The 14924-nt window shown below is 46.6% G+C and overlaps 1 protein-coding gene across 1 annotated transcript in view; it reads left to right on the forward strand.

Annotated features, from left to right (window-relative positions):
* Positions 1 to 14924, forward strand: part of SFMBT2 (Scm like with four mbt domains 2) — a 212536-nt gene that overhangs the window by 172970 nt on the left and 24642 nt on the right. Inside the window, 4 exon segments of the mRNA XM_041767770.1 lie at positions 697 to 810; positions 4354 to 4396; positions 6274 to 6344; positions 8544 to 8683. Coding sequence (XP_041623704.1) covers positions 697 to 810; positions 4354 to 4396; positions 6274 to 6344; positions 8544 to 8683 — 368 coding nt within the window.

Here is a 14924-nt window from a genome sequence, read left to right on the forward strand (position 1 = left end):
ACCGGCCTAGTTCCTTTGAGCAGTGGTGTTAACTTTCCTTCATTGAGGGTCGGCCTTTGCTTGGTGTTGGATGAAGTGTGTCCTGGTGGCGTACACATGTGTGCTGGGGCCCCCACCCAGCTCCAGCATGTTTCCTTGGTTTCTTTTCTCTTCTTTTTTAAGATTTTATTTATTTATTCATGAGACACACACACACACAGAGAGAGAGAGAGAGAGAGAGAGAAGCAGAGGGAGAAGCAGGCTCCCTGCAGGGAGCCCGATGTGGGATTCGATCCCGAGACCCCAGATCACACCCTGAGCCAAAGGCAGGCACTAAAGCGCTGAGCCACTCAGGGATCCCCCATTTCCTTGGTTTCAAATATACTTTTAGGAAAAGGGCAGACTGTTCCTCCTGTCAGCTTTTCTGGCTCCAGTGCCAGTTCTTCCCACATTCTGCCCCCCCAATCCTCTACCTGCCATTTGCAGGAGAAAACATCTTGGATTTTCTGGATCTCTGCTTTATTTGAACCACCCCCACCTTGTACTTTGCTGTTTGATATTTCAGGTGCCAGTATCTGTCATAAGACTGTCCTCGGTGTTGTGTTGAACAGTCCAGGGAGTGTTTTCCCTCATCTCAGGGATGCTCACACATTTCTTCTCTCCTTCTGGCTCTTTGTGGTAAAATCTGTACCTGTCATCTTGACTTTTCTGATCCAGGTCTGCAGACTCCTGCTCCAGAGTTTATTGTTGACGTGGAATCCATGGACATCTTCCCAGTGGGCTGGTGTGAAGCGAACTCTTACCCTTTGACCACACCACACAAAACAGTCTGTAAGTATCATCCAGTTTGGAGCTCCTGCAGACAATATCTGGGGGCTTGGGGAGGTAAATAGTTTTGTAAAGAGACTTCAGCCAAGTTGTAAGAAACATAACTGGTGTTAGATTTCCCACAGAGCACCAGTGCTTTTATCTCTTGGATGCTTTCAGTGTCTTCATGAGATGGGTATTTGGAAGCATCTCATAGATCGACAGACTAAGTCATAATGATAAGGCAGGTGGAGGTCACGGAGTGGTGGCAGAGATAAAATATAATATAAATATAATAAGATGTATAAATATTATATAAAAATATATAAATATATATAAAATAAATATTCACTCTCAGTTTTATATACAGTTGATTATTTTGATTAGAGAAAATTTAAGCTAAATACTATGTTTTTTTGTTGGTTTTTATTGTTTTTTTTTGTTGTTTTTAAGGGGGGGAGATAGAGAATGCACGTGTGGGGTCAGGAAGAGGGGCAAGAGGCAGAGGGAGAGAGAGAATCCCAAGCAGGCTCCATGCTCAGCACAGAGCTCCACGCAGGGCTAGATCTCACAACCCTGAGATCATGACCTGCGCCTAAACCAAGAGTTGGACATTAAGCAACTGAACCACCCAGGTGCCCCCAAATACTACATTTCTGTATCATGTCTAAGAAAGAACAGATTTTTCTCATGAGGTTTACCATAAAAGAATCATAGTTGGTCCTAATAAATTACTGACATAACATATAAGAACTTAACTACTCTTGGCACTAACCAGTGAGATTTCAGCTCTACTTTAAAGATTGCATTATATCTCACATCCTTCTGATCACAGAAATATCGAATTAAAGCAGTATTAGTAGTTAACCCATCAACTAACTCTGTCTCTCTCTAAGTATGTACAACAGTGTATGTTTTAACTTCTTTTATTAGAGGTCAATATCCTGAGGTGGTACCTTTTAAAAATCTTCCAAATTAATAAATCATGGCATTTTTTCCCACCCTTATGTTTACCAAAAGTATTATTTCAAATTATGCAGCCACGCTGGAAAATAGTGTAGAGGTTCCTCAGAAAGTTAAAAATAGAGCTACCCCATGACCCAGCAATGGCACTACTGGGTATTTATCCAAAAGACACAAACATAGTGATTCAAAGAGATGCCTGCACCCCAACATTTATAGCAATGTCCACAATAGCCAAACTATGGAAAGAGCCCAGATGTCCTTTGACAGATGAATGGATAAAGAAGATGTGGTCTATGTATACAATGGAATATTACTCAGCCACCAGAAAGGATGAATACCCACCATTTACATTGACATGGATGTAACTGGAGGGTATTATGCTGAGTGAAATAATTCAGTTGGAGAAAGACAATTATCATATGGTTTCACTCATATGTGGAATTTAAGAAACAAAACAGAAGATCATACAGGAAGGGAAGAAAAAATGAAATCAGAGAAGGAGACAAACCATAGATACTCTTAACTCTAGGAAACAAACCAAGGGTTGCTGGGGGGGGGGCGGGTAGGGGGGATGGGTTACCTGGGTGATGGGCATTAAGGAGGGCACATGATGTGATGAGCACTGGGTGTTTTATGCAACTGAGGAGTCACTGAACTCTACCTCTGAAATTGTAATACAGTATATGTTAATTAATTGAATTTAAATTTTAAAAAATTAAAAATAATGAGTCCTTAAAAATAAGATGTTTTTAATTTTTTTGTGAAATAGATATTTCTGGTACTTTCTTTATGTAATTTGTGTGCTAGCTTTACTTCTTGCTAGCATCCTATATATGACTCACTTATGTAAATGCTCAGAAAGTTAGTAGAAGGGAAGTCCCATCTATAGTTGGCTTCCAGTTCCCCGGTGTCAGCAGATTTTGAAGGACACTTAAGAGTTTCACTCTATATCCATTAAGAGTAGGATGGTGCACTGTCTGTGTGAAACACAGTAGGTGGCCCAGATGATAGGTGGATTCTAAGGCGTTCTTCTCTCCCGTCTGTACACTGCACTGTTCAACAAACCTGATCCGATGAGAGTATTGTCTTGTCCTCACTTTAACACATTTCTGAAATTTTGAGCACAGAAAAATTTTTTCCATATCAAGGGCATTTTGTTCTTTTCCTCTCACTTCAGGAGCCACAGGTTCTTGACTCAGTTGGCCCGAGAGCCAGGTCAGGTGCCCCCTGGTTTTAGTCGTGGGAGGGGCCAGTCTCCTGTGTTTTAGCTGTATCTTAGACAGAGACTTCTGTCTTGTGTCCTCTTTCTCTCTCCTTTGCATGAATGTGGGAGGCAACAGGTGCTTCGAGGTTCCCTGGAGCACAGTCATATACCTGCTATGGTGAACACAATGATGTTTCCACCTTGGTGTGTGTTGCGCCCAGGTCTGTCGTGTATGGCTCCTTACCAAAATGTCCTGCAGTTCAGGCATCCCCACCCTTGGTAGCAAAGCCTTAGACAAGGTCATCCAAACTCATTTTTCACTTTAGACATCACAAAGTTTATAGTTATTCATAGTAATAACTGGAACCAAATACAAAATAAATTCAAGAATAAATGAAAGTTCAATGGCTATCTCTCTTATTCTTCCTTTCATTTCATTTCATATGTGTACATTTGTTTTGAAGAGGCAAACTATAAGTCTAAACCCACCAAACTCAAGTAGCTTTAGAAGTTTTGTTGGAATTAACATTTATACTAGAGGATATGGGACTGTCTGTCTCAAAATTAATAGATGCCAAACCCCCTGGTCTATCTTTGGTAAGGTGATTCAAATCCATTACAAATATAAACTACAAATCTTCTTATCTAAAGAATTCTTACTGGCTGGTTTATGTCGATATTCGTCAGACATATTTATGAGGCACCAGTCTTCCTTTCAGCAATAAAATGTTTTCGTTTAAAAACACAGCTCTAATCCTAATTTGGGAGTGTGCTGTTACGGTAACATTATTTGATTTACCACACTTTCTGTGGGGAAAAAAATCATTTTGGATAATGTCGCTTGAACAATTTATCTTACCAGGTGGGTTCATGTGAGAAGTGATACGCATGCTCTCTCTTTCTTATTAAAAGCACATTTTAGAATAAAGTAGCTGGTGTAGTGATAAGATTAAATGCAGTAAATTCTAGTGAGACTTCATTTCTGATGAGTCAGAGTCTCAAGTTTATTTGTTTATCTTAGAGCAAGAGATTGAGAGAGGGAGGGAGAAAATGAAGGGGAGAGGCAGAGGGACAAGCAGACTCCCTGCTGAGCGCCAAGCCCGAGACAGGACTCAATCTCAGGACCCCGAGGTCATGACCTGAGCCAAAACCAAGAGTCAGACGCTCAACCAAGAGCACCACCCAGGCGCCCAGAGTCAAAGTCTATTTTAACGCTAGCAGAAGTTGAGATAAAGTTGTGGCCCAGATGAAAGAACTTTGTAGTGTTTAAATTCTTCCTTTAAAACTGACACATGTAAAACTTTACATGAAGACTTTAAAAAAAAAAAAAAAAAAACCTTTGCCCAACTAGTGAATGAAGCTAACTGTCCCTTTGTCTTTTCTTGCCTGTTTTCCAGCACAAAAGAAGAGAAAGATTGCAGTTGTGCAACCAGAAAAACAGTAAGTTCTTGTTTTTGTTTTCCCCCCAACTTATGGGATAAACGATCTAGGAGAGGAAGCATGGCTGTCTTTTTTTTTGGGGGGGAGGTTAGTTCACAGTTGGCACCGCCATAGAGAGGACAGTTAGAAATAGTACCGTGATGGGCAAGATATAGGCTCTGATCTTCGAGGCATCTATTCTCAGATTATTTTTCCGTCTGCTCCACCTCCGCCTACCTGGAGGGCATCCTGGCCTTGCACGCTGGTAGTGACTGCTCTCTGCAATGTGCCCCCCTATGCTACCCCGACCCTGCACATGGGCGCCACAGGTTGGCGACTTGGGGTCTTAGGGCAGCTCCACAGGCTCCCAGCAGGGAGACTTGAGGAAGCTGCTCTATTTCTCTGCATCTCCAAGGCCTCATTTGTGAAACACCTGTTTCTCGGGGGGTTTCCTGAAGATTAAATTAGATTTCTTGTGAAAACACATGTGGGTCCTGCATGGTTGAGTCAGTGCAGGTTACCTTTTGTTGCAGTTGTAATTTTAGGGAGGAGGAGGGTGATCGGGCGGTGTCCGTACATGCAGTACGTTTTTGAAAAACTGCAACCGTTAGCAGCATTTTTATATACTGAAGAATATCTGAGGTACGCGAAAATAGACATCTTTCATCAGGTGGTCCTGTTTTCTTAATAAAAACACACTGGTGAGAATGGATTTGAGAACAGCGTTTTTTCAGGTAGTCGGATTTCAACTTAAATAAAATGAAAACGAGTAATAACTGCATTGCTATTTGAATGTGAAAAACAATTTTGTAGGCATTTTTCATACATTCATTCCTCAACACGGTGTAGCCGGTTAATATTCAGACTGTAGTTTGGTCTGGATAACATTGAAACAGAGAGTTAATAATAAATGATCCCATCCTTGAATCCAAATCTGAACTCCTAACTCCTCAACATGTGGTCTGTGGATCCGTAGTCCTCATGCTGCACTCATACTAGTCAGCTGAACAGCTTGATACACACACACACACACACACACATGGCTGGGCCCCCATCTCTCACATCCCTGACTCGGGAGGTCTTTACTGGGGCCTGAGCATCTGCGCATCTAACAAGTTCCCAGGTGGTGCCATCAGCTAGCTTGGGGACCCCACTTTGAGAACCGGTGCGAAGATGACCCCACCAAGATCTCATAATGGTTTGCTTTGAGTTTGTGTTCCTTTTCAGTGGTGTGGTTTCCACACCACCATCCTGGGTACCATGTAACACCCAACGCACCTCTTTCCCCCCATGGCGATATTTTTCAAATGTTTATTCAGCAAATTTTTTACTGGACTATAACACAAGGCTCTGCCCTAGGACAGGCCTGTGTCATGTTTTAGGACCCATCAATTCATAGGCTTTCTTTGAAGGCCTTTCTACAGTGCCTGTGACCCACACAACACAGCACAGACCCCAAAAATCGAAGGCCAAGTGGTTCTCAGACACTAGTTTGTAAAATGTACTGGTTTGTTCTGTTGAAGAAGAGAAGTCTGACTTCCGTTAAATTCTGCACAAGTTGATGTTTCTTCATGTCTAAAATATAATTCAGGGCACTTTTATGATTCTATAGCAAGAGACAAACCCAGCAGCGACCTGAAGAACATGAGGGCTTAGCAACAACTCCTTGAGGGGCAGATGTTCCATTGGCTTCTTAGGGTTATTTCAAGAATTTGGGGACAGCCAGTCTGCAGCGATCTTACCCATTTGTACTGCCGTTGCTGCTTGCTGCACCCATCCTCTCTTACTGCGTGCTTGGCTTTCCGTGATAGTCACTTTAAGTTATGAGAAGACTTTGGAACGTGCAAGTTTCTTCTAGACTGTGCAACCCATGATCGTTATGTTTTCTTGATCCACAGATTGCCATCCACAGTGCCTGTTGAGAAAATACCTCACGACCTCTGTTTGTTGTCTCACCTGGATACCACAGGTAAACGAGCCATCGACGGCTAGCTGTCCCTTCCTAGTCGGGGAGTAAAATAGTTTTTACTATTTTTCCTAGTAAAAATACATATGCATGTATTTTTAGGTCAATATGAGAATATCTCAGCTCTAAGTTCATTCTCCTTGTCTCTGTTGCTACGTATTAACACATAACTACTTTAAAAAAAAACTCCTATACCAAGCTCTCTCTGCCTCTTCTGTCCTTTGGATGGTAGCTCTGGATAATTCTCTCAGTCTGCAGGAGAAGAGCCCACGTGTTACTTGGAAATTATGAGAGTTGTATGTCACGGATGGTCATGTGCAAGGAGAAAGAATTAAAAATGTCATTATTAGGCGCTCATTTTTGTTGACATTTTCTACCACCCCTACTTCCATTTTTCCATTATTTGTTCATACTTGTCCCTGCAGGCCTTTTGAATTGTTCCTAAAAATCCTCTGTGTTTAAAAGCTGAGAGCGAATAATATGTTTTTTAGTGTGTAGCATTCTACATCTTAAAATAACCTTTGAAAACACAAATGTGAATTCCCCGTAGACAAAAAATCCGATTATAGATGTGTTTGTATATTAAATAATATATTTGATTAAGAATTCTGTTTTCTAGCCAAAATGAAACCTGCTCTGAGTTCTTCCAGGCTTCAAAGCTATACGCCATGTAACAGTCCTAGTAGTCGAAGCTCTAGGAAGGAGAGCATTTTTAGGAGTAGACTTACTAAAATTGTTTTTTTTTTTTCCCTAAAGTTCTGGGTAGGGTAATCCTACCAAAAAATTTCCTGTGTGTGCAGCTGTGGACATAATCTTTTTTTTTAATTTTTTTTTTTTGCCTAATTTTGTTGTATAGAATTCAAAACTTCAGAATGGTTTTAAAAGAACCGTGTCAGCTCTTCTTTCAGAGCCTATAATTGTTGCTTTACTCCTTTTGTCTTACTCTCGCAAAAATAACATTTCTCCCTCCTTCCCCTGTTGCTTCTTAGATGAAGTCCTATGAGGACAACCCTTCCTGGACCATTAAATGACCGTCCCAAACGCATAACAGCTTCTGTACAGAAATACCCCTGTTAGCAGAGCTTAGGGCTCCGTGCGGGAGGGCGAGTGTTGGCTGGCAGCGAGACCCCTTTCTCCATTTACAGACGTCAGGAAACTTTAGGGTGATAGGTTACTGTGTACTATTTCCACTCTTCCCCACGGCCCTTTGAGACACTAGACCGTCAGCCTGCTAAGTCAACAGCAGAGTGAGGGAAATGCAGATTTAACTCCCTTGGAGGTATAGTGCACATCTATCAGGCTGGCAAAAGGAAGAAGCCCTACCATGCCTGGGGTTGGCTTGGGCATGGGATGATGGCAAGCCCTCCGCTGCACTCGTGGGAGTGTACATTGGGAAAGTCTGCATGGAGGTCATCTTGACCACATGTGGTTCAGTGACAGCATGCCGACCCGTGGCTGAGCCATTCCCCTCCTTGTTACACACAGGGAAAGCCCTCTTGCCCGTCAGCAGAACAGGTGTTTACAGCTGTATTCAGTAGAGCGCTGGCCACAGTCCTGACCAGGGGAAGTGACTTGTCCATCAGTAAGACATGGACAGCTCGTTTGTGCTGTGTGCGCGTAACAGAGTCATGCACAGAAGTGAGAAAGGGGTGGACGTTCTGCATATACCTTTACCGACTTGGGTGGATCTTAGAACCTTCAGGTCAAACAAACAAAATGGTGCAGGAAACCATTTATGGAATATTTTTTAAATATCCCAAATACTGTATGTTGCTTGTTGATGCACATACACCTGTGTATGTGGTCAAGTGTGTAGACCTGCATGGGAATGATAAACACAAGGTTCGGGGAAGGGCAAGAAAAAGTGAGGGAGTTTCTGAGCTAGAAAACCCAGGGGAGCTTAGCTGTGGAGCTGGTGTTTTGTTTTTTAATTTTGTTACTTTTTTTTAATTTGCTGCATAGTAATGCATTAGTTGTCATTGCCTGGGTTTCAGCATCTTTCTATGTGCCTGAATCCTGTATCATAAACAGAAAAGGTCAATTATATGGTAGAAAAAATAACCAGAATTTCTAAGCTATTGTGTTTATAAAATATTCTGATATTAAGACACAGTGTGCCTCTGGGTAGTTTTGCCAACTAAGTGGATTAAGCAGGTGTTTTGTTGGCTCCTAAAGCATGAGCTGTGTTGCTCTTCCCCGCAGGTACTGTCAACGGGAAATACTGCTGTCCTCAGCTTTTTATCAACCACAGGTGTTTCTCAGGCCCTTACCTGAACAAAGGAAGAATCGCAGAGCTACCTCAGTCGGTGGGACCCGGCAAATGTGTGCTGGTTCTGAAAGAGGTAAAGCACGCGCACAGCGGGCAGAGTTGGCTTATTTCCACATGGTGTCTAGGGTGTAGATAGAGTTTCTGAAGGAGGCAGCAGGAATCTGAATCCGTTTCCGTGACACATTCCGAGCCCTTGTTTTCTCTCCGTTCTCGGGCTGGAGCTGGTCAGACAAAGACGGAAGGTGGCATCCCTGCCCCGAAAGACTTGCAGGTTGGCGGGAGGGCCAGATCTTCCTCCCCTAGGCCCGGGGAAATGTAGGGTTTGAATAAAGAACCTGGGGAAGGGGACTGACGGGCTGTGTGTGGGTGAGGGCCTGGGACTGCAGACTGGAGGTTTCTCTCAAGAGGTGGATGAGCCTGGATGGACAAGAGGGGTGCTGCTGAGCATGGACACGCCTTGGCCCCATCGGGGTGGCACTGCCTCCCCCTCCATCCACCATACCCAGCGGGGCACCTGCGTGGAGGAGGCGCATGCTAAGTGTGTCACGGGCTCCAGGCACCTGCGTGGTGTTTGCGTCATGGGAAACGCCTGGGCCACGCATCATTTTGATGTTATTCTTTCCCGTTTCTCTCCTGCTTTTGGGGATTGACCTGCAGGAAGCAGTGAATCCTCATTACATTGATGGAGGATTTCCTCTCTGGTCCGTTTTTATTCCCTTGCCACAGACCCCGTGTGGAGATGGCCGGGGATTCGGGAACTGTGCTGAACTGTTCTGGGAACGTGACCTCTGCTTTTATCACGTGTACCTGTGCTTTCTCCTAAGAAAGAGGACCCCGCGTCGATCTTCCCTATCATTACTGTACCATGATGAATGTGTTTTAATTCCTGGGGCACAATAGTCCATTTGTCCACTGAACACATGTCTATTAGGCCTCTTCTCGGAGCCACACACCACACAAAGTCCAAACACAAGCCTGTCTGCCATCTTCCTGTTGGGGCTTCACAGCCCTGCTGGGGAGATGGAGTAATTCTAAGCTGGAGGTACAGTGGGGGGACACTTGGAGGGACAGTCAGGGCATGGAGCAGGGCGCTCTGGGGGCACAGGGCAGGGAGTGACCAACAGATGGCAAGGGACCCTGATCTAGCTTGGGCAGAGGGAGTAGAGCCTCCCATGTGGAGCACGGCCGTGACTGCGTGGGTAGGTGTCCAGGCGAGGAAGGTGGTCACGTGTGGCAGGCGTGTGGGTCCTTAGACTAGGGACAACTCATGAGCATAGAAGAGTATGTCATATTTTTGAAAGGAACAAGAGACAGAGATCTGGCCTGCCTGGTGGGTGAGGCAGGACTGGACGGCCGGCAGTTGGCTTGCAGGAGGCCTGCCTTCTCTGGCGTTGTGAGGAATGCACACTGCCCACCCCAGAGGGAGGACAGGAGCCCTCTGAGCGACACCCGGCTAATGCTGTCCCCTCAACACAGGAACCTCCGTGTGGTTTCAGACGTCATTCTACTTCAAGAGAATGAGATCGTTTTAGCAGAGTCGGGGCACGTTTGCTTTTTTCTAGGCCATCGGCAGAATTAGCAGTTAAAGACATATATTTAGAAAACAAAAATCTGTTGTAGAGAAGAAATTGAGGTTGTAGTTGAGAAGAAACTGTGCAGAGAAACTGATTGGGCTGTTGTTGTGGTTACTTATTTGGGAGGATTTAACATATAAAATGTTGAGAAGGAGTTTCCCGTCCTTCATCAAGCTTCGGATCCAGCAGGACGGACCAACAGGGCAGTCCTGTTTTAGGGAGGTGAGCATCTCAGGTGCCTGACGGGGCTGGTGAGGGTGGAATTCCCACGGGGTCTGTGGGGACAGGGGCGGGCAGCCTACAGAAGGCCAGGGGCTTAGGTGCTGCCCTGGGATAAAGGCTTACAGCCCCTCGAGCAAAAGGGCCTCGTAGGATGGACACAAAGGGCACAGTCTCTCTGGGGAGTCCCTATGGGCCTTGTCCCGGGCCCCAACAGGTGTCCTCAGCGGCCTGGACCTGCATTCGTTTCAAGCAGCTCACTCTTGCCGCTGGGCCCTGAGTCCTGAAAGCAAACAGTGTGGGCCTGGCCCAGCCCCAGGGGCAGGTTCACCTGTCCCACAGATGAGACATTTGTTGCCACAGAAAGATGGGGCTTGAGGCCTGTGGAGGGGGGTGGTGGGCAGGGATGCCTCTGAAGGGCCAAGGTGAGTGGAGGGACCACTGGGTGGCTCCGTGTGAGGCGGCTCTGACCTCAGACCCCCACACACGTTGGACTAGAACAAGGACGAAATCAAAGCAGGACTCTGTGGGAAGATTTCCTGTCATGATGCGAAGTCACACCCATGTCCTGAGAACTGAACCCTCCACAGTCCGGCCCGTGAGTGGGTTGCAGTACAGTGAGGCCTGCCTGCGTTTGAGCCAGCGTCCAGCGTTTGTCAGCAGCGATCAGAAAGGAACGGGGAGGCTTCGCAAAAACCCGGTGCCTTTGAGGCCGCCTGCAGGACTGTAGGTCGCGGTGATGAACCTGCGGCCCTGGGTCGCCTGCTGGCTCCAATGGCAGACACGATGGCCCCAGGTCCGGCCCATCTTCAGGACGTGCTTGACTTTCCTACATGAGTTTTGAGAGTCAACAGTGGTTATCCCTGATCGATTCTCCGATAGGTGCCAGCAGCCAAATATAAGAGCCAGGCCAGAGCAGTTTTCTGATGACAAAACTAGTTTTCTGCTGAGGTTCAGAAAATGCATGAAGCAGGAAGAGAAGAAGTGGGGGAAAAAGCAAGCACTACAGTTCTGCGAGTGCAAGAAAAACGTGAGTTCCAGCAAGCCAATATTTATGCTAATATGCTTCCTTCAGCACCAGAACCTCCACGATTTCAAAGTGCATTTAACTTAAAGAGAATGAGATAATTGGAGCAAAGACAGAGCACGTTTGCTTCTCAGGCCGTCGGTGGTGTTGGCCATTAAGGGTTTGCATGTCTTTGGGAAATGCAGAGCGAGAGTTGTTTGCCCCCATCCGGCCTGCTCAGAGGTAGCTCGCCTGTGTGCATGCGGACAGAGCCGGCCTTGGGGAAATTAAGTGCAGGCAGAGAACAGGAGGCTGAACTTCAAGAGGGTGGACTAGCAGGTGGGCAGGTTCTGGCCAGTGTGAGGGCCCACGCATGTCTGCTCCGTCGCTGACCAGCGGGCCTTCCGAGCATCAGACTGGGGTTTTGAGGACTAAAGGTGAGTCCTGGCCTCGATTCCAGAAAGTGCAGCAGAGGAAGTAGCTGACCTGTCAGAAGCTGGAGCCCGAGCCAGTGGCTGGCCCAGTCCAGTACGTCATCCCCATGGGGGACCCAGGATGAGCAGGTTCTGAGAGGAGGGGACAGGTGGACCCTGAGGATGGCCCCTCGGTCTGGGGCATTTAGGGACCCCTAAGCCCAGCCCATGGGGGATGGGGCCTGCAGGCACAGGCAGTGAGAGGTGATGTTCATCATGGCAAACCTCCGTGCTCAGTGTGCTCACGGTCACCCAGGGTCATCCTCTTCTATCCCAGACACTCCCGCACCCCATGCCTGCTAGGTACCAGTGGTCACCTGGTACAAGGTTTGCGTGTCTCGGTGCCTCTGATCCTGACAATGTTGGTGTCACGTTGCAAAGGTGTTGGGGAAGGTTCTGCTCCCCGTTTCAGATGTGCTCTCCCGAAAGACTTGGCCTGTGATCCTGCCTTCCTGCTCAGCGTAGTAAGGTAGTAAGGGGGTGGCATGCGCTTGTGTCTGCGTGTGGAGGAGAGGGCCAACAGGAGCACAAAGCACAAGGAGTCTGGAAATCTAACATGTTCTCTCACGTCCGTGTGTCCAGTGCGAAGAGTCCTGCCCGCAGAAGAGACTCTGAAAATGCCAGCTCAGGAGGACTTAGAGCCTCTGTTTCATGGTGACTCTAATGTGCACAGACACAGAGGCGGCGGTGTACTAGGGTCATGTCCCAGTGCGGCTGACAGAGGTTTGGGGAGCACCTGTGGATTTTTGGGTCCGAGTGGGGGAAATGCAGAGCCATGTAGGAATTGGATTCCAGATCGAAGGAATGTTCTAGGAGCATTGGGTTTCTGGTGACTGAGGCGAATGAAGCTCTAGGATATGATGAAGTTCTCCTGTTGGTCTTCCAGGAGGAGGTAGAGAATTCCTGAGGATTATGGCCTCTCTTGGGGAATGGTCTTTTAATCAAGTTGAAGCAATGAAGCCTGGAGTTCATTGATATGGGGTTGGGTTGGGGGAGAGACTACCTTGCAGGGAGCACTGGGGCTCCCTCGCCTCTCCGCTGGGACAGGGGGTGCCTCCCCTCGGGGGTGGTGGGCGGCCAGTGGGGGGGTCAGCCTTCCTTTGAGGAGCAAAATAAAGGAAGAGGGTCAGTTCTGGCCAAAGCAATGGGGTTCTCTGCTTGGTGAAATACATCTGATTATTACTGTTACCATTAAAATTGTTAACTGACACCAGAAGGAATGGTGAGCATAAAGGTCATCGTCAGGTAACATCTAGCATTAGAGGCAGCAGTTTCAAAGTAACCTGCACCGAGCTGTCTGCATTTGGAGGAGACAAAAAAAAAAAGACACCTCGTTTTAAGGGCCAAATCACTTGAAAAGGTTATGTGCTGTGTTTTCTTTTCAAGGCTCGTTTCAAAACTGCTGATGAAGCAGGAACCCTTCTTTACCATTTCACAAAAAAAAAAAAAAAAAAATCCCACCTATTTATAAAATCAGCTCCATTCCATCTGATCCTGCAATTGAAAAGGAGACACGCTCTAGGCCCATGAGGGCGTTTGCTGGTCCACATTCCTGCGAAGAGCTAAGTGCCGTAGCCGTGGAGAGACTAGGGACCAGGTGTGTTGAAGCAGGGCAAGCATGTGGCGAGGCTCCTTTGTGTCTTCGCCTCCCCCCAAGAGGGAATGTTGTGCTTCATGTTTCCGTGGGAGCCTGTGTCCCCCAACGAGAGGCCTCCCTGCAGTCATGAGAATTTAGCAAATGATGTCCTTTCAGAGTGGAGACCGTGTCTTCTTTCCATTCAATCAGCAGAACTCAAGCTGTGGGAGCCATATTTGCCTTCTAGAGTGTTTTCTGATTTCGACACTCAGAGAACTCGTTTTCTTATTAAGTGGTTCCCTGCACTTTCAACATTGTTCTGACTTTGATTGTATGATAGAGTCGAGGTTGGAAATTAACTAAATTACTTTGGTGCTTTGGGAGTTTCCAAGATCATGAATGCAAAAGGAAATCATGGAATCGCGTAATTTCGTGATGTGAACAAAAAAAAAAAATCCCCTCGATTTGCATAACCTTCCTAGTGCCCCACAGTTGTGCCCAAAAGGGAAGGGGTGGGAGAAGGAATACTGCACTTGCGGAGCGGCTCCTGTGCGCCCTACCGGGTGTGCGAAGGGGGCAGCACTTACCTGTGCTCCCAATCCTCTCTCTGACCCCACCCCCACCCCCCGCCCCCCCGCCCTTCCCCACACACCTGATCCACTCCCCACTTTCTGAACAAGCACTCATGTCTGAGGAGCAGGGGAAGGAAGCAGAGAGACAGGTGTTGCCGGCCCAGGTGGTGGAATGCAGGGCCGCACTTCTCAGATGCCTAACGAGGCCGGAGTGCTAATTGGATTTGGTGGCAGGTCCTTGGTGACCTTTCCAGAGCATTTCTGTGTCATGGTTGGAGAGGAAACCAGGTTTGGGTCAAGTGAGAATGGGATCAAAGAAGAGGAATTGGAAGTATAGACCATTTTTATGAGGTTAGTTCTGAGAAGGAATCAGTAGCAAGAAAGTCAAGGAGCTTCTGAGCAGAGGTATTTTGCAAAGAGGGAAGACTTACAGGTCAGCGTGGGCCAGTGGGAACAGCAGGTGAAGGCATAGGAGACAGGGTACATGAGGACTGCATGCATATTGAGAAGGGGGCACCTTCCAACCCTTCCTGTGTGCCAGGATGCAATCTCCTTTATCTCTCATAACATCCCTGTTGTAGAGAAGGAAAGTCTCTACTCTCTTAAGTTTAGTGACTGGGGCCTGCAAATTAAAGCGACCACAAAATGGATCAACAGGAGAAAAGGCTCATGTTGCCACATACATGGGGGCCTCACAGAAGAGAAGTGAAAACCCAAAGAGGCCACTATGTTTGAGATGTTTACATACTGTTTTAACGAAGGGTAATGAAGTATAGAGAGGTGAGAGACAAAGAGGGGGGCTTGGGCTCCTAGGGTGGTGAATTGTGGGAAGGCAAATATATGGGAGACTAGTGGAAGTTAAGGTTCTTCTAGTAAGGTTGTTTTATGCAGCGT

Source organism: Vulpes lagopus, chromosome 8, assembly GCF_018345385.1.
Source record: "Vulpes lagopus strain Blue_001 chromosome 8, ASM1834538v1, whole genome shotgun sequence".
In the NCBI taxonomy this organism is placed as follows: domain Eukaryota; kingdom Metazoa; phylum Chordata; class Mammalia; order Carnivora; family Canidae; genus Vulpes; species Vulpes lagopus.